Source organism: Prionailurus bengalensis, chromosome A2 (assembly GCF_016509475.1).
Source record: "Prionailurus bengalensis isolate Pbe53 chromosome A2, Fcat_Pben_1.1_paternal_pri, whole genome shotgun sequence".
Taxonomy (NCBI): Eukaryota; Metazoa; Chordata; class Mammalia; order Carnivora; family Felidae; genus Prionailurus; species Prionailurus bengalensis.
Genome location: NC_057348.1, coordinates 56,628,345 through 56,651,829, shown reverse-complemented (window position 1 = coordinate 56,651,829; position 23,485 = coordinate 56,628,345). Strand labels below are relative to the sequence as shown.

At 48.6% G+C, this 23,485-nt stretch overlaps 1 protein-coding gene across 1 annotated transcript in view; it reads right to left on the bottom strand.

The window, feature by feature from the left end:
• Positions 1 to 17,938: 17,938 nt before the first annotated feature.
• IQSEC1 (IQ motif and Sec7 domain ArfGEF 1) overlaps positions 17,939 to 23,485 on the bottom strand; it is a 449,412-nt gene continuing 443,865 nt past the window's right edge. The window contains 3 exon segments of the mRNA XM_043588241.1: positions 17,939 to 18,354; positions 18,357 to 18,696; positions 19,980 to 20,029. Coding sequence (XP_043444176.1) covers positions 18,134 to 18,354; positions 18,357 to 18,696; positions 19,980 to 20,029 — 611 coding nt within the window. The 3' untranslated portion in view covers positions 17,939 to 18,133.

Here is a 23,485-nt window from a genome sequence, read left to right as displayed (position 1 = left end):
TGCAACCGTGTGAGAAACCAGGGGCCAGGACCACCAGCTAAGCGGTTCCTGCATTTCTGACCCACAGAAACTGGGGGATCAAAAATATGTATTGCTTGAAGCGGCTAAGTTTTAAAGGTAATTCTTATGCAACAACAAATAGCTAACACAAGGGGGCCTGGCTGGCTGAGGTGGAAAAGCATGTGATCCTTGATCTCCGGGTTGTGAGTTCGAGCCCCATGTTGGTGTAGAGATAAATCAATAAAACTTAAAAAAATAACAAATACACTCCAATTGTCCAATTTCAGTCCATCCCTGTGGGGATCATTCTCGATTTCTCTCTTTCCATATTTGTAACTCCCTTCTCTGACAATGAGAAGCCTGGCTCCCATTAGTCTTAACTAATTTGCTTGTCAGTCTCCCTCCATGCAACCAATGTCCGTTGCTGCCGCCACTTTATTCTCCTCTCCTATGTTTTGATCCAACTCATCTGTTAACACGCTCATAAGGTGGCTGCACGCCCCCTCCCCCGCCACGTGGATGCCCTCCTCACCTTGCTCCAGGCCTCCAGTCTCCTTCCCCAAGCCTGGCTGGACACCTGTCTTTTTTTTTTTTTTTTAAGTTTATTTATCTTGAAAGAGAGAGAGAGAGAGAGAGAGAGAGAGAGAGAATGAATCCCAAGCAGGCTCTGTGCTTCAGTGTGGAGCCTGATGCAGGGCTCGATCTCAAGAACCACAAGATCAAGACCTGAGCTGGAATCAAGAGTCAGACGCTTAACTGACTGAGCCACCAAGGAGCCCCTGAACACCTGTCTTGCTTGGCCCCTGTTAATGACCCTTGGATTGTATTTCCCTGGAAGGCGGAAGAAGGAAGGATAGGGCAACATCGACTTTTTGAAGACTCTAGCCCCGTGGCCCCCATTTAAAAAAATTTTCCCCACATGTTATGCTTCAGATTCTGTCTCCCTCTCTCTCTGCCCCTCCCATGCTCATGCTCTGTCTCTCTCTGTCTCAAAAATAAATACACATTAACAAAAAAAAAATTTTTTTTTAAATTTTCCGCACATTTTAGACCTAATTCTTTTCCCATCATGGTTACATCTAACCCTTCTATCCCCTCTTATTGCCGTATTAGAAGTTAAGTCTAAATGTTTGGCAAGATTCAGGGTAAACCATTTGGCAAAAGGTAACGCTGCATACTTCCTATCACATCGCAGGGCATTGTCAGCTGCAACCTGCACACAGGAAAAACTGAGTTACCTGCCGTGCAAACAAGAAACTCACCAGAACCTGGAAGAAATCTCCTTCCTCTGGCAGTGTCCCTCCAGCGCCCTCTATCGACAAAGCTCACCATCAGGCCAGGTGGCAAATGTAGAACCCAGGTCTATTGTCACAGAGCAAGGCGAGGAGGGTGGATGTGGAACTGTCAATAAAGTGGTAATAATGGAGCGATTATGAGTGAAAATGCAAGACACAGAACTGTGCACAGTGTGCTGTCTTCTGCGGAGGCAAGGCTGGGAAGTTATGTGTCTTGGCTTAATTTTGCACAACGGAACACTGGAATGATACATTTAGAAACTAGTAAACATGGTTACCTGTGGAGCAGTGAGGAGTGAAATAAGGCTAGAAGGAGTGGAGATCGAAGCGTGATTTCCTTAAAATGCCTTCTTATGTGGTTTTGACTTTTGAACCAGGTACTTTATATGCCCCCCCAAATAGAATTAAACAAAAAAAAAGCCCCCCCCCCCAATAGAATTAACAACAACAACAGGAAGCAAAAGGGTTTATTCCACTTGCTGGAGGGATTGACCCCAATTACCAAGGGGGCATTGGGTTGCTGCTACACAATGGGGCAAGAAGGTCTGCAACCAAGGGGTTCTCTGGGGGCGCCTCTTAGTGCTTCCACACCCAAAAGCAATGGTTAATGAGAAGCTATGGCAACCAAAACAGGCAGAACACTTGGAAGACTCCCACCGTCTAGGAACAATGGCTTGTCAGTCCACTCTGACCAGCTGAAATTTGGCCCGAGGGCAGGGGACGCATGGAATCGGCAATGGAAGAAGGAAGCCATGGATGCCAAACACAGCCTCCCGATCAATTTCAGAACTGAGGACTGCAGTTAGCTTTGTGCATTTTCTCTTTCCTTGCCATCTGTGGGTGTTTGTTTGTGTATGCTGTTCCTGTCTTCACTCTCCTCCTTCCCGTTTTTGTTTTTGTTTTTTCACTTTATTTACAAGTTGTTGGAGGTGAACTTTACAATTCTGCCTTTAGGGAACAGAATTTCCCGTGAAGCTTTGACAATTTGAGGGTCATTAACATGGCCCACGATGGATCCGAGGACCGCTTCTACTGTGCAGCTCCTCACTCTGGGGAGAAGGTGAGAAACTCCAAGTCTCTGAAGTGTGGTTGTAAATCTTAGGAGGCGGAAACACGGAGCTGTTTTGCTGCGCCGAAGTCCAAATGCGTGTAGGAAGGTGCACACGGAAAGCCGAGTAGCCAAAGGGGGTGAACATGGGAGTTGCCGATTTCTTCTGTCAGCTCCAAATCTATTCTTCAGTCCTTATTCTGTGATAATGGAGCCCGTCTTCAGCAGTAGAGGACACTGGGGCGGGGCAGCTGTGGGAGGAAGGGTTGCGTTGCACATCCATCGCTTTTTTTTGCACTGCAGCTGCTTTGGCCTGCCTGACCCCAGAAGGAGCAGTTTCTCTGAGTGTGAATTCTGACCTCTAGTCACCCATCGTGGGCCAGCGCCCTGGCAGGGGATTTCCTGCCTGCCAGCCTCAGCCCAGTGACTGGGCCAGCTGGGGCCTGGAGTAACCAGCACAATTCACCACCGTTTGGTGGGTCACAACCATTTCTCCAATGAGACTGGGCCTTGGGACCAGAAGAATTGCCCAGCCAACCCTTAACCTACTGAGAAACATACATCGTTGCCATTAATTATAGAGAGAGCGAGCATAAGCGGGTGAGGGGGGCACCCGAAGAGAGAGATAATCTTAAGCAGGCTCCACACTCAGCATGAGGACTGATGTGGGGCTTGATCCCACAACCTTGGGATCATTTTTTTTTTTTTTTGAGAGAGAGAGAGAGAGAGAGAATGAATGAGCGTGGTAAGGGCAGACAGAGGGGGAGACACAGAATCTGAAGCAGGCTCCAGGCTCTGAGCTGTCAGCACAGAGCCCAATGCGGGGCTTGAACCCATGAACCGGGAGATCATGACCTGAGCCAAAGCCAGATGCTTAACTAACCGAGCCACCCAGACATCTCGAGGTGATATGATTTTTATTCGCATTTCAATTAAAATTATAGATTGTATTAGTGATTTTCCTGATATCTAATCATCCTTGCATTCCTGAAGTAAACCCCTACTTGGTCATGAAGTACATTAGCTTACGTTTAACCTGCCATTGGAGGTTTGCCATTATTTCACAGTTTTGCACAGTTTTGCATTGATGGTCTTATATTTATGCAACTTTTCTCAGGTTTAGGAAACATTGCTAGAGTTAACTTCTTAAAAAGAATTTGGAAGTTTTCCTGCTATAATCTGAAATAGCTTAAGTAGCACTGAGATCATCTGATATTTGAAGGTTTGGAATAATTCTCCTATGAAACCTTATGGGCCTGGCAGGTTGTTACTTTTTCTATTTCTCTTATGGGAATGTGTCTGCATAAGATTTCTCTCTCTCCTGAGGTCAGTTTTGGCTAATTATCAATTTTATCTGGGTTTTTCGGAAGTATTTGCATGAAAGTTGTTCAAAGTAGCATCATATCAAAAAACATCCTTCATTTCATAAAAGCCATATGATCATTTCAATAGATGCAGAAAAAGCATTTGATAAAGTACAACATCCATTCATGATAAAAAAAAAAACAAACCCTCAGCAAAGTAGATTTAGAGGGAACATACCTCAACACTGTAAAGGCCTTAGGTGAAAAGCCCACAACCAACATCACACTCAAAGATGAAAAAAACTGGGAGCTTTCCCTCTAAGTCAGGAACAAGACAAGGATGTCCACTCTCACCACTTTAATTCAGCATAGTACTGGAAGGCCTAGCCACAGCAACAGCAATCAGACAAGAAAAGGAATAAAAGGCATCCAGATTGGTAAGGAAGAAGTCAAATTTTCACTACTTGCAGATGACATGAAACTGTATATAGAAAACCCTAAAGACACCACCCAAAAAACTACTAGAACTGCTAAATGAATTCAGTAAGGTTGCAGGATATAAAACCACTGTACAGAAATCCATCGCCTTTCAATACACGAATAATGAAGCAGCAGAAAGAGAAATTAAGAAAACAATCCCACTTACAATTGCACCCAAAATAATAAAATGCCTAGAAATAAACTTAACCCAAGTGATGAAAGACCTATACTCTGAAAACTATAAAACACTGATGAAAGAAACTGAAGACAATACAAATGGAAAGAAATTCCATGCTCATGGACTACAAGAACACATATTGTTAGAATGTCCATACTGCCCCAAACAATCTACAGATTTAATTCAATCCCTATCAAAATGCCAGCAGCACTTTTTTTTCACAGAGCTAGAGAAAACAACCCTAAAATGTGTATGGAGCCACAAAAGACGCCACATGGCCAAAGTAACTTGAAAAAGAAAAAGAAAACTGAGCTATCGCAAGTCCAGATTTCAAGTTATACTACAAAGCCGTAGTAATCTGACCAGTATGGTAGTGGTGCAAAAACAGATGCATAGATCAATGGAACAGAAGGGAAAGCCCAAATATAAACCCATGGTTATATGGTCAATTAACTTCGACAAAGAAGGCAAGAATATCCAATAGGAAAAAGATAATCTCTTTAAGAAGTGGTGCTGGGGGGCGCCTGGGTGGCGCAGTCGGTTAAGCGTCCGACTTCAGCCAGGTCACGATCTCGCGGTCTGTGAGTTCGAGCCCCGCGTCGGGCTCTGGGCTGATGGCTCAGAGCCTGGAGCCTGCTTCCGATTCTGTGTCTCCCTCTCTCTCTGCCCCTCCCCCGTTCATGCTCTGTCTCTCTCTGTCCCAAAAATAAACGTTGGAAAAAAAAAATTAAAAAAAAAAAAAAAAAAAAAAAAAAAAGAAAAAGAAGTGGTGCTGGGAAAACTGGACAGCTATATGCATAAGAGTGAAACTGGACCATACACAGTATGTGTATACCATATGCAAAGATAAACTCAAAATGGATTAAAGACTGAAATGTGAGACTCAAAACCATAAAAATCCTAGAAAAGAGCCCAGGCAGTCACGTCTCTGACATTGGTTATAACAGCATCTTTCTAGATATGTCTCCTGAGGCAAGAAAAACAAAAGCAAAAACAACAACGACAACAAAACAAAACACCAAAACAAAAAACCAAAAACCAAACAAACAAAAAACAAAACCAAAAAACAAAACTATTGGGACTACATCAAAATAAAAACCTTCTGCATGGCAAAGGAAACAGTCAACAAAACTAAAAGACAACGTACTGAATGGGAGAAGCTATTTGCAAATGATGTATCCGATAAGGGGTTAGTATCCAAAATAAATGAAGAACTTATATAACTCAACACCAAAAAACAAAACAAAACAAAACAAAAAACCCCCACAAATAATCCAACTAAAAAAATGGGCAAAATACATGAACAGACATTTCTCCAAAGAAGACATCCAGATGGCCAACAGACACATGAAAAGATGCTCATCATCACTAATCATCAGGGAAACAAATGCACAATGAGATACCACCTCACATCTGTCAGAATGGCTAAAATAAAAAACTCAAGAAGCAACAAGTGTTGGCCAGGATGTGGAGAAAAAGGAACCTTCATGCACCGTTGGTGGGAATGCAAGGTGGTACAGCCACTGCGGAAAACTAAAACTCAAAAAATTAAAACTAGATCTACTCTATGATCCAGTAATCATACTACTGGGTATTTACCCAAAGAATATGAAAACACTAATGCACCTCTGTGTTTATTGCAGTATTATTTACCATAGTCAAATTATGGAAAGAGCCCAAATGTCTACAGATGGATGAATGGCTAAAGAAGATGTGGCATGTATATATAATGGAATATCGTTCAGCCACAAAAAGGATGAAATCTTGTCATTTGGAACAACATAGATGGATCTAGAGAGTATAATGTTAAGTGAAATAAGTCAGAGAAAGACAAACACCATATTATTTCAATCCTATGCAGATTTTAAGAAGCGAAACGAATGAGTGAAGGAGAAAAAAACCAAGAAACAGACTCTTAACTATAGAGAACTGATGGCTACCTGAGGGGAGATGGCGGGGGGCGGGGGGAGGGAATGGGTTACTGGGTGATGTACGGAACTGCTTGATCACTATGTTGCACCCCTGAAACTAATATAACACTGATGTTAACTACACTGGAATTCAGATTTAAAAAGTTTCCTTTTTTTCAATGGTTGCTTCCCTCTTCTTTGGTGTGTTTGTGCTTTCTTTTCAGCTTGAGTTGGTCAACTCTCAGTTTGTCTACTGTGACAGTTTTCTAATATTTTTCTATTATTTGCTCTTTCTGCTTAGTTTCCTTTGTTCCCTTCCTAATTTTGAGCCTGATGTTTCTTTTCATTCTTTCATTTTTTGCCAATGGAATTTCCCCTTGATTCAAATAAAGGTTTTATCATATTTAAAGAAATCCTACAGTTTTAGTTTGTATTTGTCTTTTGATCCAAGAGTAATCTAATAGAGAATTAATTACATTTCCAGTTGGAAGGGACTCTTTGATTATACACTTAATTTCTGGTTTTACTGCATTGTGATTAGAGAATATGTTTGTATCATTTCTACCTTATGGAATATATTGAAGTTTTCTCTGTGGCTTAATAGAAGGCCAACTTTCATGAATGTCCCATTTGTGCTTGAAAAGAAGGCATTTTTCTCTGCTATCAGGATATGAAGTTCCGTATCTGTCTGGAGGAAACTTTTATCTTTGTCCTCTTAACTTGTCTTGAATTTATAAAGGTGGGTTAACCGGTTATTAATATGTTTTTATTTATTCTTGCATCTCTACAGTTTTTGCTTTTTGTGGGTTGCTGTTGTGTTATTTGATGCATAGATACTCTTACCTATCATGTGTTCACCGGGAATTGTAGCTTTTAGCATTAAGTCACTTCATCTCATTTATTGTTTTTGAGGCTGAATTCCACCTTGTCAGATACCAAGATTGTAATTTCTCCCCCGTGCCATTTTTGGCTTGCATTTGCCTGTGCATATCCATTGCTTCATGTTTAGCCTTTCTGAATGTTTATGTTGGGTGTGCCTAGAGTGGATTGGCATAGAGTTGGTTGGGCTTTGCTCTGTGATCTGGGATAGATTGACTATAGTGGTGTTCTATACCCTTACCTTGACTTCATGAAAGGCAGGGTATACTTTCCAACCCTTTGACTTTGGGACTGGGCATGGAGTTGATATGGTCAATTGGGTTTTAGTGGACATTGCATGAGCAAAGTTTGGAAATGTGAGCACCGTTGGGCTTGTCTTCTTGTACTCTATCCTTTTGCTGTGGCCAGGACATGCCTCAAATAGGCACTGGTCCAAGGAGAATGAGGGACACATGGAGCAGACCTAGACCCAGCCTGAAGCTCAGAGCTGAGCTCAGGCTAGATCAGAGGAAATTCCAATCTGCAGATGCTCGGGTGAGGAATAAATATTTATTGTTTAACGCTGCTGACTTTTGGGGTTATTGGACACACAGAATTATTATTATTTTTTCCAATGTTTTTTATTTATTTTTGGGGACAGAGAGAGACAGAGCATGAACGGGGGAGGGGCAGAGAGAGAGGGAGACACAGAATCGGAAACAGGCTCCAGGCTCTGAGCCATCAGCCCAGAGCCTGACACGGGGCTCGAACTCACGGACCGCGAGATCGTGACCTGGCTGAAGTCGGACGCTTAACCGACTGCGCCACCCAGGCGCCCTGGACACACAGAATTATCATGGCAATAGCTGAGTGGCACAGGAGCCAATCTTAAAATCTTATCGGGAATCTAAGCATATTTACATTTCTTGATACAAGTGATATGTTTGGTACTTGTTCTGTGCTTCTTATGTTTTACAGTTTCTGGGTGTATCCTGTTACACTTACTGTGTATCCTTTGCGCTAAGGTCTAGTCTCTTCTCTCCCCGCCCCCCACCCTTTTTGCTTTGTTTTGGGCTTATTTTTAGGAAGGCTCGCATTTTTGTTCTAGGGATTATCCTTATAATAACACCTTCAAATAATGTTCTCAGTCCCCTTTTTTCCTACTTTTATATTTGGCTTCACCAGGTTTCAATAATATCGTCTAAGTCTCATGCTTTAACAAGACAGCAGTGAATAAGTTTATTCAACTCTTTCTTCTCTCTCCTTTCTCCTCCCATTAAAACACTGTGTTATGTCTACTTGTCGTGGCACGTGACATGGTGTGGTATTCATTCATTCTTATCCATTATGTTTTAGATCTACATTTAAGTAAATCCAGTGCTCATCATCAGTCCTTTTGCCCAAATTTGTCAAATCTCTCGGATGGATGGTTTGTCCTAAAAGATCCCTCCTGAAAGGACTCATAAATAGTATACTCACTCTTGTATGTTCAAAACCAGTTTGAATGGGGGCACCTGGGTGGCTCAGTCAGTTGAGCGTCCGACTTCGGCTCAGGTCACGATCTCACGGTTTGTGAGTTCGAGCCCCGCGTCAGGCTCTAGGCTGATGGCTCAGAGCCTGGAGCCTGCTTCCGATTCTGTGTCTCCCTCTCTCTCTGCCCCTCCCCCTTTCATGCTCTGTCTCTCTCTGTCTCAAAAATAAATAAACATTAAAAAAAAAATTCAAAACCAGTTTGAAGCTACTTGTCTAGACCCTGGAACCTGAAAGCCAGCCTGGCTGGATACCAAATCCCTGCCTCACGCCTTTCCTCGAGTCTTTTTAAAATGTTGCTTCTCTGTTATCTTGACTTACATGTTATTTTGAGAAACCTGAGACCAATACGATTTTCCTTTCTTTTTGTCTGACCTGATTTTATGGCCTGAAGATCCAGCGACTTTCTTCTTTATCTTCAAAGTTCACTAAGTTTTCCCATGATATGTCTTTCAGAACTGGTAACTCTGGGTTTGCTTTTTCCCAAGGACATAGTGGAATCTTTCAGGATGAAGTCTCAGCTTTTTATTACAGGACATCGTCTTCACTTATAGTCTTACATCTTAGGTCTATTTCATTATTTTGTTTTTCCTCTAGGATTTCACTTATATGAGTGTTAACCACTCTTTTTTCCATCTGCTGAATTTATGCTTCCTCTCTGATCTCTAACGCCTCCCTACAGTTTCATTTTCTTGAGTCCTATTATTGCCATCCTTGGTGTCTGTCTCCATACTTTCTGTTGTATCTGCTCTCCTTTGGGCATGTGAGACAATTTTGTGTTTTTCTTCAGTTTTCTCCCTGAGTTCAGTGAGCTCCCATTGCACATGGTACTTGTCCATTTTTCTTCTGAGCTCGGGACGCTACGGTTTACAATCCTCCTTCATGTGATGCTGCTTGTTTATACCTAACTAGTGATGGGGATGCTGTCACAATTTTCCCCTGCTTTTGGCTTTTTATCCGGATTGTATGTATTGTGTATTTTTATTTGCTGAACAGTTTTCCAAGTTTTCTTCTGAAAGTACTTTGTATGCATGCTTTATGTGCTTGAATTGCATTTCCTTTAATAAGACACTTTCTTTTTTTTTTTTTTGGACGTCTTCTGATTCTTTGACAGCATCTTGCTTGAAGAGGGCTCTTCTCTTAGCTGCTTCTTTTCCTTCACTGCCACGCCTCCAAGGGAAATCTACTTCTAAGGTGCCCCCTGTTCTCCAGCAGTGTCTTCTGTCGCCTCTGGGTCCAAACCTTTCCGTATCTCTTCCTTTTGACTCCACCAGGTCTCAAGCCTTCCCTCAGCATTTCTCCAAGCAAGGTGGGTCTCTCTCCTGATGGGCATGAGCCCTAGATGTGGCCTGTTTTTACTGCCATTAGGATGGTACCAGTTTTTCTTTCCCATACAGTCTCTGCCTGGATTTATATATTTTGATTTGGGGCTTGATGTCAGCTCTTCTAGTCGAAGATGTTTATTTTCCTACTGACCTTTCATTGAAATGTCAGTAAACTTCCCTGGTAAACGGTAGGTCTGAGCTACAAGTGACTTTATTTATTCTTTTCCTGAACAGTTCTTTTTTTTAAAAAATTTTTAATTTATTTTTGAGAGACAGAGAGTGAGCAGGGGAGGGGTAAAGAGAGAGAGAGAGAGAGAAAGAGAATCTGAAGCAGGCTCCAGTCCCTGAGCTACCAGCACAGAGCCTGACATGGGGCTTGAACTCATAAGCTGTGAGATCATGACCTGAGCCGAAGTCAGATGCTTAACCAACAGAGCCACCCAGGTGTCCCCTGAACAGTTCTTGTTAAAAATTTTGTTTAATGTTTATTTTTTTTTAATTTTTTTTTCGTTTATTTATTTTTGGGACAGAGAGAGACAGAGCATGAACGGGGGAGGGGCAGAGAGAGAGGGAGACACAGAATCGGAAACAGGCTCCAGGTTCTGAGCCATCAGCCCAGAGCCCGACGCGGCGCTCGAACTCACGGACCGCGAGATCGTGACCTGGCTGAAGTCGGACGCTTAACCGACTGCGCCACCCAGGCGCCCCTAATGTTTATTTATTTTTGAGAGAGAGACAGACAGACAGACAGAGAGCAAGCGGGGGAGGTCCAGAAAGAAAGGGAGACACAGAATCCGAAGCAGGCTCCAGGCTCTGAGCTGTCAGTCCTGAGCCCGATGCGGGGCTCCAGCCCACGGACCGTGAGATCACGACCTGAGCCGAAGTTGGACGCTCAACCGACCTAGCCACCCAGGCGCCCCTTTTCCGGAACAGTTCTTAAAGGATGTGGGGCGAAATCCCAACTGAGGTGGCTGGGATTACCCGCTGGCATTTTTATCGTGGAACGGTTTCCTCCCTGCTAACTCTATGGGAGATGAGGAGTAACACTGGTCACACTGGAGGTAGGGGTAGAGCACGGTCGCAAATAACAGGAAAGGAAGAAAAGATTCGAGAAATGCCTTAACATGAAGCTGCACATTAGAAACGGGGGGAATCGGCCCTCACGACATACCTACCATCAGCCGGCCAATAAATCTTTATTACAGCCCATTCTGTGCTGAGAAGTGGGATGGGTCCCCTTGGGAAGTGAGCACTGACTTCAATACACTGATTGGAGCGGCATCTCAGCTGTCACTTGGTTACCCAGTTACCAAAACGGTGCCGGCGTTCACCCCAGGAACCCAGCACTGAAGCTAGATTCAGGGGTCTGATCCGGGTCTCAAATCCTTACCAGAATCACCAGAAGCCACTCACCAAATCCACTCAGAAACTATTATTTTCTTCTGTTTGTTCCTTGTTCACCAAAATAACACTATCTGTCAAGTACATCATGGGACATCCATACGATGGGCCGTCATGCAGACGTTATAAACTGGTCGAGTCTTTCGCACTAAGGGGACAAAAGAATACAATTTACACATACAAACTTGTACTAAACCGTATGCCATAGAATGCAACAGCTCCACAGTAAGCCTGGGAAACGTGGCACAGACTGTCTAGCTTTCAGAGATTCACAACACACATCATCCTTTCAAAGGCTCTGAGAAGTCCTGTAGTAAAAGGCCAGTTTAACTTTGTCTAATCTGGCATTTCCTACACGTTTTTTGATGGTGAACTGTTTGTCATGGCGGGCACCAAATAACACTTAACAAACCCTTTGGGACACACGTAGAAGATCTGAACCAGGCAGCTGAGAATACATGTGCGGCGAAGCCGGTGGTAGGATCGTGGGTGATGTTTTCCCCTGCTTTGTACGGATGTATTCCTTCCAAAGGCTCTAAATGTTAAAACACATAATGGTCTAAAACATAATGACTGAAAGCCTCCAACCGTTGCCTCAAGTGCTCCTGGAAGTAACGAGGCATGCCAGTAGGCCCAGTCAGCCTCTCCCCAGCCCGCGGGCCCCACACCGCTTCCCCGGGCCCCCGAGCTCATTCTCAGCCGCTAACTTTCATCATGTGTTTTAGCACTAAATTTCATCTTTGGTCCTATGGTGTCCATCTATTCGTTCAACAAACATGTACGGCCATTCTGCTCGTGCCTCGGGTTGAGATTACGGCAGGGCGCAAGAGTACCCACTGTCCTGACCTCGTGACCTCTGCTGTCGCAAAACGATCACACCATTGAATATACAACTATGGGGAACGCATCTCACCGGGAGCAATGGCTGAACTAAAAAGTTCCTTAGATGAAACGGGAGCTGACTAAACAAAGATGCGAGGAAAAGCATCCCACCTTTGGGGGAAGGGACAGAACACGCCTGCACAGGCCCAGTGGCAGGAGGAGACACAGGCTGTCTGGGCATCTGAAAGGCTGGAGAGCAAGGGGAAAGTGAGGGTGATGGGGCCAGATCACGCAGGCCTCGAGAAGGCCACGCAAAGGAACTTTTTCTTATTTTTTTTCCAAAACGTTTTTAATGTTTTTTTTTTTTTTTTTAAATTTATTTTTGAGACAGAGAGAGACAGAGCGTGAACAGGGGAGGGACAGAGAGAGAGGGAGACACAGAATCCGAAGCGGGCTCCAGGCTCTGAGCTGTCAGCACAGAGCCTCATGTGGGGCTCGAACTCACAGACTGTGAGATCATGACCTGAGCCGAAATCAAGAGTTGGATGCTTAACCGACTGAGCCCCCTCGGGCACCCCATGATGATGATACGCTAGGATCAGCCAGTGGTTTTGCTGTGACCACCACCCACCCCCCCTGCCACCCCACTCCTCCTTGCAACCATCAGTTTGTTTTCAGATGCGCTTTGACATCTGACAGTCCTGTGCTGGTCCTCGGACACAGAGAAGTGCATCAGATGCAGCCCTGGCCCCCACGGGGCTCACAGTCTGTCGGTGGGGGCGGGGGAGACAACACAAAACCGAGAATCATCACCTCGAAACACTGGCCTAGCCGCTCACCTACACCAAGCAGCTGGCAAGTGCAGCCCCGCGAATGGTGGCACCAGACAAAACCAGAGCTCAGTGTCTCAGGCTTTTCAGTAACCAGCCTCACCTGCTGAAGAGCCTCTCACCAGCTGGGAAAGGAATGACGGCCCAGCTGCAGAAATCAGAGAACATCTTTCGATCACAATTCACTTCTCTATGAAGGGCAGGCCACAGCTAGTTTCTGTCACTGAGATTAACCTTTTTTCTTGTCCACAAATTAGATCTGCTGGTTTTGCTTCACTTTATGGAATGAAACGGAAACTTTAAGGTAGCATTCCCTGGAGCTGAATTTGGTTCCAGGAAAGGAGAAATCGCACAGGCCAATCACATTCTCACAGGTAAAGCAGAATTCACCTTCCTGGGTTCCTTTTCTTGTTTTTATTTTTTATTTTAAAGAGAGAGAGAGAGAGAGAGTGAGCGAGCGCATGTGAGCAGGGGAGAGGGGCAGACGGAGAGAGAATCCCAAGCAGGCTCCACGCTCAGGGCGAAGCCTGATGGGGCTCAATCCCACGGCCGTGGGATCATGACCTGAGCCAAAGTCAAGAGTGAGATGCTCAACCAACTAAGCCACCCAGGTGCCCCTCACCTTCCTGGTTTCTGCACATCGCATTAATCACCACATGGGAGAATGGGCTGCTTTGACCTTGTAAAATAACCTCTCCTCAACCATTTGAGGACTGGTTCCCCCACGTCATTCCCAGTCCATCTCAACACTCCAAAGGACCCATCTCCTCTTTAACTCAATGGAAGCCCTCAAATTGGGCTGTAGGTTGTAGCCCTTTGATGGGGCGCCTGGGTGGCTCAGTCAGTTAAGTGTCAGACTTTGGATCAGGTCATGATCTCACGGTTTGTGGGTTCGAGCCCCACTTCGGGCTCTGGGCTGACAGCTCAGAGCCTGGAGCCTGCTTTGGATTGTGTCTCCCTCTGTCTCTGCCCCTGCCCCACTCGAGCTCTTTCTGTCTCTCTCAAAAAAAAAAAAGACATTAAAAAAAATTAAATACCTTTGACACCATCCATGCCTATGTTGTGACATGTACCTTTAAGTCTCATATACCAGCACCCTCGATGAAAGCCAGACCCACACCTTCCAGGAGAGCTATTGCCCACAGCAGTCATGATGAGGACGGGCCACGCTGGTCACCTGGAGAGCTCTCTGTGTCTGCTCAATAGGGAAACAGCTGGGCTTTTCAGAAACAGTAAAAACCCGAGAGTTTTAAAGGATTTATTTGATTTCTCCACATGATCACAGCTATGGTTTTACATCAATAGAGTCTGTTACTACTCACAAACAGAATGCGTATTAAAACAAAAGCACTCCTTTCCTGCCCAAAGTTACACAGCAGGTGCCGGGCCTCTGGCGAGGGAGGTGTCTCTCGAAGTCTTTGGAAGATCTGCAGTCAAGACCTGATGCTAACCGTTTAAAACAACTAGAAGGTGGACGACAGTTCCCAAGAGGAGACGGGTCCTGTGCGGGACCTCGATGCGACCGCGGTTAGGCTAACGTGTGCCCCTTCGTGGGTAAGAAGGAGGCACAAGCCCCTCCTCCCACCTGTCCCTTTCCACCACCCCCCACTTGGCACTGATCCGTCTCGAAATCTGTTTCCTGGATTATTGTTGTTATTGGAGATACTTTACAAAATTCCTCAGTTTTCAGGCAGGAAGAGTGATGGTATTTTACAACGAAACCGTAAGATGCATGCTTACCCGTAGAGACCCAGCTTTGCAGGGAGTGCTGAGTCAACACCTAGGGTCGTGTTTACATATCTGCTGTCTTTTCAGCTCGTTTTAAAGACAAACAAGAGGCTTCTTCTGCATGCAGCGCGTGATGGAAACATCGCTCTACGCTGGGTGACTGAAGACATTTTTAAGCAAGATGTGCACATCATATTAGGATGAACTTTATTTTTACATTGTTGTACAATTCATTCGTAAACTTAAAAAAAAATACAAACACATGATTTAATTGTTGTCCCAGAAAAGATTTTTGTGATGCTACCTGCCGCTTCCTCTACTCCTGCTCGTGTCGGAAATGACCGTTTCATTGGAACAATTTGCACGACTTGAGAGAAAGGTCCCAAGTGTGTCCTGACAGTGGGGAAGGAGGACACAAACGTCCTGCTCGGCGTCCTGCTGCCTATCCCCGGGGTGGGGGGTGGAGGGCAGGCCCCCACAGCGCTGACCCTGTGGCAGGCTGGGGTCTAGAAAGAACAGTCCCACGAGAGCGCCACCCAGGGGGTGGGGGTGGGGCACGGGAAAGCAATCTGTCGGCAGTTTTTGCTTCCCAAACGAGATTCCGGGCAGCGTGGCTCCAGCCTCCTTGGAAACACTCCCTGGAGACGCTTCCCACGGTAAGCGTGTAAATCAAACAAAGAATGATGAAGCCTCACTGACCTGAGCCCAACACGCTATACAAAGTTGGACACATGGGGAGAAAGGGAATTGGTTCGAGAAGCCCCCTTTCGCTAGATTCGGCCGTGTGGCCACCAGACCACGCTTCAGGACACACGGACGGCAGTTTTGGGAAGTAAGGGTTCTGAGTGGCCCGTGGTGCACGAAGGACGGCGATGGAGACAGCGCCCCCCAACCCGACCCCATCGGCTTTGCTGTCCACCCTTTTTCATCGGTGGTCACCCCTTGAGAAAGGGCAACCTTGTGCCAAAGAGCCTGCATCTTTTCTGGAACAACCTCAAGTTTACAGGTAGACACTACTATCGGTACAGGGGGTGAAGAAAGGCCGACATATTTAATATGTTATCACTTTACTTCAACTATTTGTCAACAGTAACACTGATATAGTTTGCAAATACACAATACATAGAGTGTGGCCTCACACGACTGACGCCAGATGGCATGCAGTACAATTCGACTTCTCCTGGTCAGAACAACAACCTTTAAACCGCAAGACAGAGAACGCCTCGGGGAGCCTGATTCTGCAGGAAAACCAAGGAATCTAGGAGCCGGTGGAAGCGGGGAGTCTCCCACCAGCCTGGCCTGGACCAGATCAGACGCACCCGTGCTTTGTACACGTCCCTCCTTCCGAGAAGGTGCCCGGGAGAGAAACACGACACGATGGGAAGATAAAGGTGGGCAGGTTAAAGTCACACTTCTTTCAAAAAAAAAAAAAAAGGCTAAACTCTAGATTGCTGTATTTGCTCTCTGTGGAGATTAACAAAGTGCTTGGTTTGCAGATTTGCTGGTATGGTGGCCTCGATGATATGACAAAGGGGCGGGTGGGGAGGGAAACGGGCGGGGCCCCCGGCCGGCCCGCCAGGTGGGCTCCCCTCGGTCGTCCTGCCGTCTGGCCACGGCGCACCACGCCGTCCACGGCGTGCGGAGCCTGTGGCCCGCGGAGTCCAGCACTAGCTTCGCCCTTTCTGAAAGGGCTCTCCGCCGGGGCAGGGGCCGCGGGGCAGTCCTCCGGTCCCACGGCTTAGGAGCACAGCACTGGCGGCTGCAGTGGCTCGAAAGGCTGAAACTACAAAGTACTGCCCGTGGGTGACTCAGTCACAGAACCGGACGCGTGCGGCGCCCGGCCCCGGGGGAGCGGATGGTGTCACCACAACACGGAAGCGACAAGAGCACAGCTGAGAGTCATGTGATGCCCTGGCAGCTAACTGGACCATGAGAAGGCAGCGGGGGCTTCGCTGGCGAGAGCCGGCACTCGTCGGCCGGGAGGTGAGGGTCGGAGGGGCCACGGTGAGGACACAGGGGTTGTGCTAGCACATGGCCACATGGAATCACGATGATCGCGGGCTACCGCTCAGAAAACAAAATGGGAAACACACACACCGCCCTGGGTTGCTACATGCTAGAATCAGCCTTCGGGTTTGGAGCGGTTCCCGGCGGAAACTCGCTGGGGTGGGGTGGGGGTGGGGGTGGGGGTGGGGGTGGTGCCTGTGGCAGTTGGAGACAGGATGAGTTAGTTATGGTGTTGGGGAGGCGAGTATGGGAGCTGGCCGCCCTCATGTTGGAGATGAACACTTCTGCCGTGGATGGGTGCCCCCCTGAGAGGACTCTGAATGAGTGTGCATTAAATCATATGCATATAAAAGAAATACGGATCATGGAAATTCACAGGTATCGCAGCCATTAAAGTGTCTAAGAATCTGTGGAACCAATATCCTCAGACAACCAGCTCCTAACCAGTTGTCCTGAGTTGCTATTGTAGAGTTTCCTGCATTGGTATCTATTTGCTTACCTGAAATAACAGGGCAGTTTATAATACTGATTACTTATGATAGTTTTCTGTTAATAAAATAAGGATTTATACAAAGCAATATTGGACTTTTTAAACAGTTAGATGCTATGTTACTTGGCACAGTTAGTAATGATTGCGTAAAGATTTTAGCCAGTCCCTGGAGGGACTTCTCCTCTTTTTTTATGAAAATATGGAAGTATCTGAATTTGTTCCTAGCGTTTACGTTTTTGGTTTACTCTCTCACATTCATGTAAGATACTGTCTTCCTAGCGGGTAAGTGGAGCTCCTTGGAAAGTCTATATTGCTAATTTTGTGGACTGAGACATTTGCTTTCACACACAAATACTACCTATACAGTATATATATATATATATTTATATATTTATATATTTATATTATATAAAGTTTACTTACGTATTTTCATCAACCATATCAGGTCTACTTAATTTTTTGCCCATTGTCAATAAAAGAGCAATAAATGCAGCAAGTTTGGTTTGTTTTTGTTTTTGTTTTGTTTTGTTCTGTCTCTGGTTTTTGTGTCTCGTTTCTTCTTTTCCTAGGCTGGGTTTTCATATGTGTGTACAGTTGGGGAGCAGAGCTGAGGGCTGCTTTGGGGTGGGGGACAGCTCAACATCTACATGGCCGGTGGCGCCGTTTTCAAGGCTGATGGTGGCCGAGGCCCACCCCTTGGGTCCAAGTAGATGGAACCCAGGACACCAACGCTAAGTGAGATTGTGAACTTTGTTTCCTGCAACACAAGCCCCGTGGGCTCAGAGGGCTCCATCCAGGCCGCGGGGAGCAGAGGGGAGAGGTGGAAACAGAGGTGCCCTGGGTCTGGTCTGAGGCCGGCCGCCCCCGGGCATGGCTCTGTGTGGTGTGCAGGTGTTCCGGGGCAGTCTGGGACCCTGCCCAGGCTGTCTACACAATTGTGCTGATGCCGCTGGGTTTGGCCTTGCTGCTGGTGGGGGGCGGCGGGGCGGGGGGCTGCCCGTGGTGGTGCGCTGCGTGGCCGTGGCCCGTGTGGCCCGGGTGGCCGGCGTGGGCCGAGGGCAGCAGTGGGTGGCTGTGCACGTGGGCCACGTAGGGTGGGTGCCCCCCGTGGGGGCCGTGGTGGTACTGGTGTGCGTGCTGGATGTGCTGGGGGGGTGGTAGTGGTGGTGGTGGTGGTAGGGGGGCAGATTCTGCTGCACGTGGCAGTACTGGGCGTGGTGCCCGTGCACCTGGGCCTGCGGCAGGCCTTCAGCAGGCCCCTGGTGGTGGCTGGCCCCAGAGTGCTGCGCGTGGGGCAGGCCCAGTGGGTGGGGGGGTGGCTGGGGAGGGGCTGAGGGCGGGTGGGCCTGGGGAGGGGGCTTCCCTTTCTTACTCCCAAATAAGGAGCCCAGGAGGGAGGATGAGTTAGGCATAGTCTGGTGTGGGCGAGATGGACACTCTCGTGTTGATGTAGCTCTCCGGCGCATGTGAGGACTGCTAATGATGGACCCCTAAAAAGGAAATTCATAGAAATCAAAATTAAAAGACCTTACAGCACTTATGTCAGAATGATTTTTTTTTTTTTTTTTTGATGTAAAAAGTTCACCCACTGACTGCTAAGCCTTAGTTAACTCTCTGGCTGCAGAGGGCGGGGCTGGGTAAGGCTGGGTCAGTGCCACCTCCGCTCATGCGACTGGGGGCCACAGGGACCCAGGGTGGCCTTCCACTGAGAGGAGTGGGGATGGGGTAGGGGATGAGGGACGCTCCTGTCTGGTCAAAGCAGCAGCAGCAGCAGCACAAGTGTGACTTCTGCTCTTGTCCTGATATGGAAGGCGGCCTGAGCTTTCGGATCAGAACGACCAGCCCGGGGGTGCCTGTGAGCGCCATGTGCTGCGTGGAGTAGGCTGGGCTGATGTGCATGAAGAAGAACCCCGTTCCTGCTGAAACTGCGCCATCTGCTCTGCCTGTGTGGGCCCCGAGCTTTCTGGGAAGCTGGTGGTAGGGACCGGGGCGGGGGGCTCGGGGAACCTTGTCCTTGTTGGAGGGGCGGGGGGGCTGCCTAGGCATTTCACTGCAGCTACCTACTGCAAACCAAACAAGGAAAAAGAAGGAAACAAAAAGGTCTGCAAGCTGAGATTACGATGTGAACAGTAATATAGAAATGGTTGGCAGATGAATGAAATCTCATGAAATCCACACGGAATTTTTTCTTCCTCTCATGGCTTTCCTCCCCCGAGCTAGCTAAGCAATTCCATGATGTCCTGACTGCAGACACACAGCAATCGGAACTCCAGGAAGGAAGCGATGGGGATGGCGGAGCATGGAAGTCAAGAGATGGGCAAAACCCACCCTCCCGCCCCCGACAGTGCGGGTGGAGGGTGCACAGATGCCTGGTGGGCGGTGCTTCCCACCCAGGAGCAGTGTCGGCAGGCGGGGGCCCCGGGGTGGGGGTGGGGGAGTGCCAGGAAGCCGGGATGTTAACCATGCTTGGGGGGCCACAGGGGACGGGGTTAAGCGGGAACTAAAACACGGAATCCAGAACCACCCCCACCTCCCATGGGTCCAGCCCAAACAAGCAGTGAGAGGCACGGGCGATTCTAGGAAGGGGGAAGCTGGCATGCACTGGGGCTGAGGCAGGCATGGGGGACGGGGCGTGTCTGCGCCTCTGTGCAGTAGGGGGAAGGAAGAGCAAAACAGAAAAAAAAAAACCGAAAAAAAAAAGACTACAGATATAAACCAAGGATCGGGGAGGCAACACACGACAGCCAGCTGGACGTAGGCGCTTCCTACTTACTTCCACATTGCTCTCTAGCGATCCCGCACTGCTGCGACGCCCTCGCTTCCTTGCCCAGAACATGCAATACCAGAGGTTAGACACGGACACAAGGCCGGGCCGCCGCCTGCCTGGCCCTGGGTCACCACTGCCGCAGGCCGGGGGGAGGGTCGGAGGACTGGCTCCGTAGGGAAGCCCGTGGGAGGGCAGTAATGACTTTCAAAAGAAAAAAAAAAAAGAAAAAAAAAGGAGGGGGAATTCAAAGAAAAAAATTTGTTTTCAACCAGCCCCAACTTGATACCCCTTCTCCTGGACTGGCAGTCTGTTGTTGGGGGTTGGGGGGTGGGGTGGGGGGATGCCTCCAGGTGGGCTGGGGAGCATGCACAGCGGAGGCCAGATGCCCTGTGCTCCAGCCACCTGCCAACAGGGGATGGGACAGGGGCAGCTTCTCCAATGGCTCAAAACAAACAAGATGTGGTCCTGTGCGGCCCTGACTGCGTGGATTTCATATACATATGTATATGCATATTCACACATACATATACATCTCCCCCCTTGCAGACAGGGTGGGGTTGATGGTTAGGAGGAAACTAAACTTGGTGTCCTGTCTTTTCCTTCTGGGGAGCTCAAATGTGCTGGTGCCTCTGGAGCCAACTGTTTGGTTTGTGCAGTGCCCTGGCCAGGGGCAGGAGGCAGGGTCAGGGTCTGCTGGGAGAGCCCAGAGTCCTGCTTCCCTTCTGCGGGTACCGCTCTTCCAGATGCCACAAGTGCTCCCTCAGCTGTGAGCGCTGCCTGCCCATGGCTTTCTACTACCTCCCGGCACATGGCATATAGTAGGCACTCAATATATGTTGGCTGTGTTACAGGAAGGCTGTGTCTTCTTGGTTCTGGAGGCCTAAGGCTCAGCCTGGCCTCCAGGGTCCTTTTGGAGGCCCTCTCCATGGATTCCTGCAGGACACTGAGGCTGGCAAAAATGGTGGGTGCCCAAGCTTCGGGGTCCGGTCTCTGTCCAGCCCTCAGGAAAGCAGATAGGAAGAGGGGACAGAGAAGGGGCCACCCACTTGATGTTCTGGAGGCTTCCACCTGTGCAGCCCTGGCCACGAGCCGAACACATTTGTTCTTGGTCAAGCCCCGCAGCAATGCAGTACAGGTGTCCCTTTGTGCCAAGGAGGAGGAGGAGGTGGAGGCTGAGGCTCATGGACCGACTGTCCAATTCCACAGTGAGCGAGCAGGACTCACACCCAGGTCTGCCTGTCCATCTCTGGGGCTGGGAAGCTTGGCCATGCTGCCTTCTGAGCGGAATGCAGGCTGAGTGAGCCCAGGAGCCTGAAAGATGGAAAGGCTGCTACGCACCTCTCTGTGGCCAAGAAGCTGGCCCTGTGCAGGGTAGAGAGTGGGTCTGTGGGTCCTTCAGGCCTCACCGTGGCATCTGAGTGTACTGGGACGGAGCCTTGATCTTGGGCATACAACAGTGGACTCGGGGGACATTCGGTCCCTTTGCTTGGCCTGCCAACCCCCAAACCTGAGTCCCAGCTGGGAACTTTGCTGGACTCTGGCATGTGTGAGAGGGCTTCAGAGCTCGCTCAGGACAGGGCCACACAGAAGATTAGGGCAAGAGTGTTTTCCACCAGTTGCTGAGGACCAGGGAGAACCACGTAGGACCTGGCCCTTATTCCCAGCTGGAAGAAAGATGAGGGTCGTCACATATCCTCATCTTTCAGCTCGTATGAGAAGAGAGGCTGGCCATCTTCCCTTCCTGCTTTTTGTCCCAACACAGTGGTCCAGGGACATAGAGCAGAATGAGGCTCTTTGGCTGAAGAGGTAACCCCATCTGGCACTCCTTTGATTCTTTAGCACAGTTTCTGCGTCTGTGAAATGGGTACGTGCCTTCCTCTGAGTAGGGTAGACGTGAGCATCAGATACTCGGGATCTTGTGGCACCATGCAGAAATGCTGAAGTCAGATCTCTGCTGTCTCTGCGGTTTTATTTTTTCAACGTTTTATTTATTTATTTATTTATTTATTTATTTATTTATTTATTTTTGGGACAGAGAGAGACAGAGCATGAACGGGGGAGGGGCAGAGAGAGAGGGAGACACAGAATCGGAAACAGGCTCCAGGCTCCGAGCCATCAGCCCAGAGCCCGACACGGGGCTCGAACTCACGGACCGCGAGATCGTGACCTGAGCTGAAGTCGGACGCTTGACCGACTGCGCCACCCAGGCGCCCCATCTCTGCGGTTTTAAAATCAGCTCTCTGGCCCCTTGAAGCCTAGAAGGCTCCCCTAACTGAAAACCAGGGACACAGGAAGGCCAGCCCGCCCCACCAGTGCCCAGCAATGTCTTCCGACTGATGTGCTTCTCTCAAGGGGACTTAGGCCAGGCCTGGAGCTAGGTTTGGGGGCTCTGTGTGGTATCTGACCTGAAGTACAACAAAACCCTCCTCCTCCTGCCCCCAAGTGGGCCAAGACTTAGGACAGTTTTAACTTGGATGTCTTTGAGTGATGCTAAGTTTCTCAGAATCCATCTTTTCAACTTCACAAATAAGCATGAGATGTGAGGTATCCCTACCTCACTGCTGTCTGCAGTCCAGTCCCAGAGCCCCTAGTCATGGGCACACCCCACAGACACCTGCTCACTATAGACCTGTGTCCGGGTGTGTGCACACAGGTGCACATCATGTGCTAATGGAGGTGAAGCATGCTGGGAAAGTGGCTCTCACCCATGCACCCACACTATCCCTCACCTGCACTCTATCTCCTGCTACGCTCCCTCTCTCTTGGGAGGGTGGGGGGGGGGGGTCCTGCACCAGCCACAGGTGAGCCCTGCCCCGCCCAGTGCCTCTCCCAGAACCTGATCAGGCCCTGCCAGGCCAACTGTGGCCAGGATCAGTAACCACGTCTGGAAGGAGTTCCCAGCATGGCTCTTCACAGCCTTCTCCTGCTTCTTGGTATCGGCACAGAATGCAGCAAGAGCTCTCAACCCAGGGTCCTACCCTGTGGTCCTTAATAATGCTGGAGGCTGAGCAGGTGCTGCTTTGGACACTGGCCACCAGGAGCCACCAAATCTCCCCTGAGAGGGCTTCCCGGGTTCCCTGGGGCAGAACATGGCAGGTCTCTGGCTAGGCCCCGGAGCAATGACAGGGGCGAGCAGGTCCCATGGCCTCTGGGAGACATCCTCTCTCTGGAGACTGATGTTGGGCAGCTTCGCTGGGAGGGGCAGGAGGACCCTGGGGGCTTGGGGATAGTGTCCATCATGACTTGACTGATCTGGGCCAGGGGTTAAGGCCGCAGTCACACCTGTGTCCCCGGTCCACGCAGGCCCTTGATCGCAGGCCGACAGGGCTCTGGTGCCACTGAAATGAGCATGGATCCCGGACGAAGAAGACCGTGTGGAGAGAATTGGTGGTGGGGAGTGGGAGGATCCACGTCTGAGGTGTGTCGTCACCCGGAATGACGTGTGATTGCAGGTCCAGGGCAGACGCCCCCAGAGCAGTGACGTGCCAACAACTGAGCGCTAGCTTTCCTGA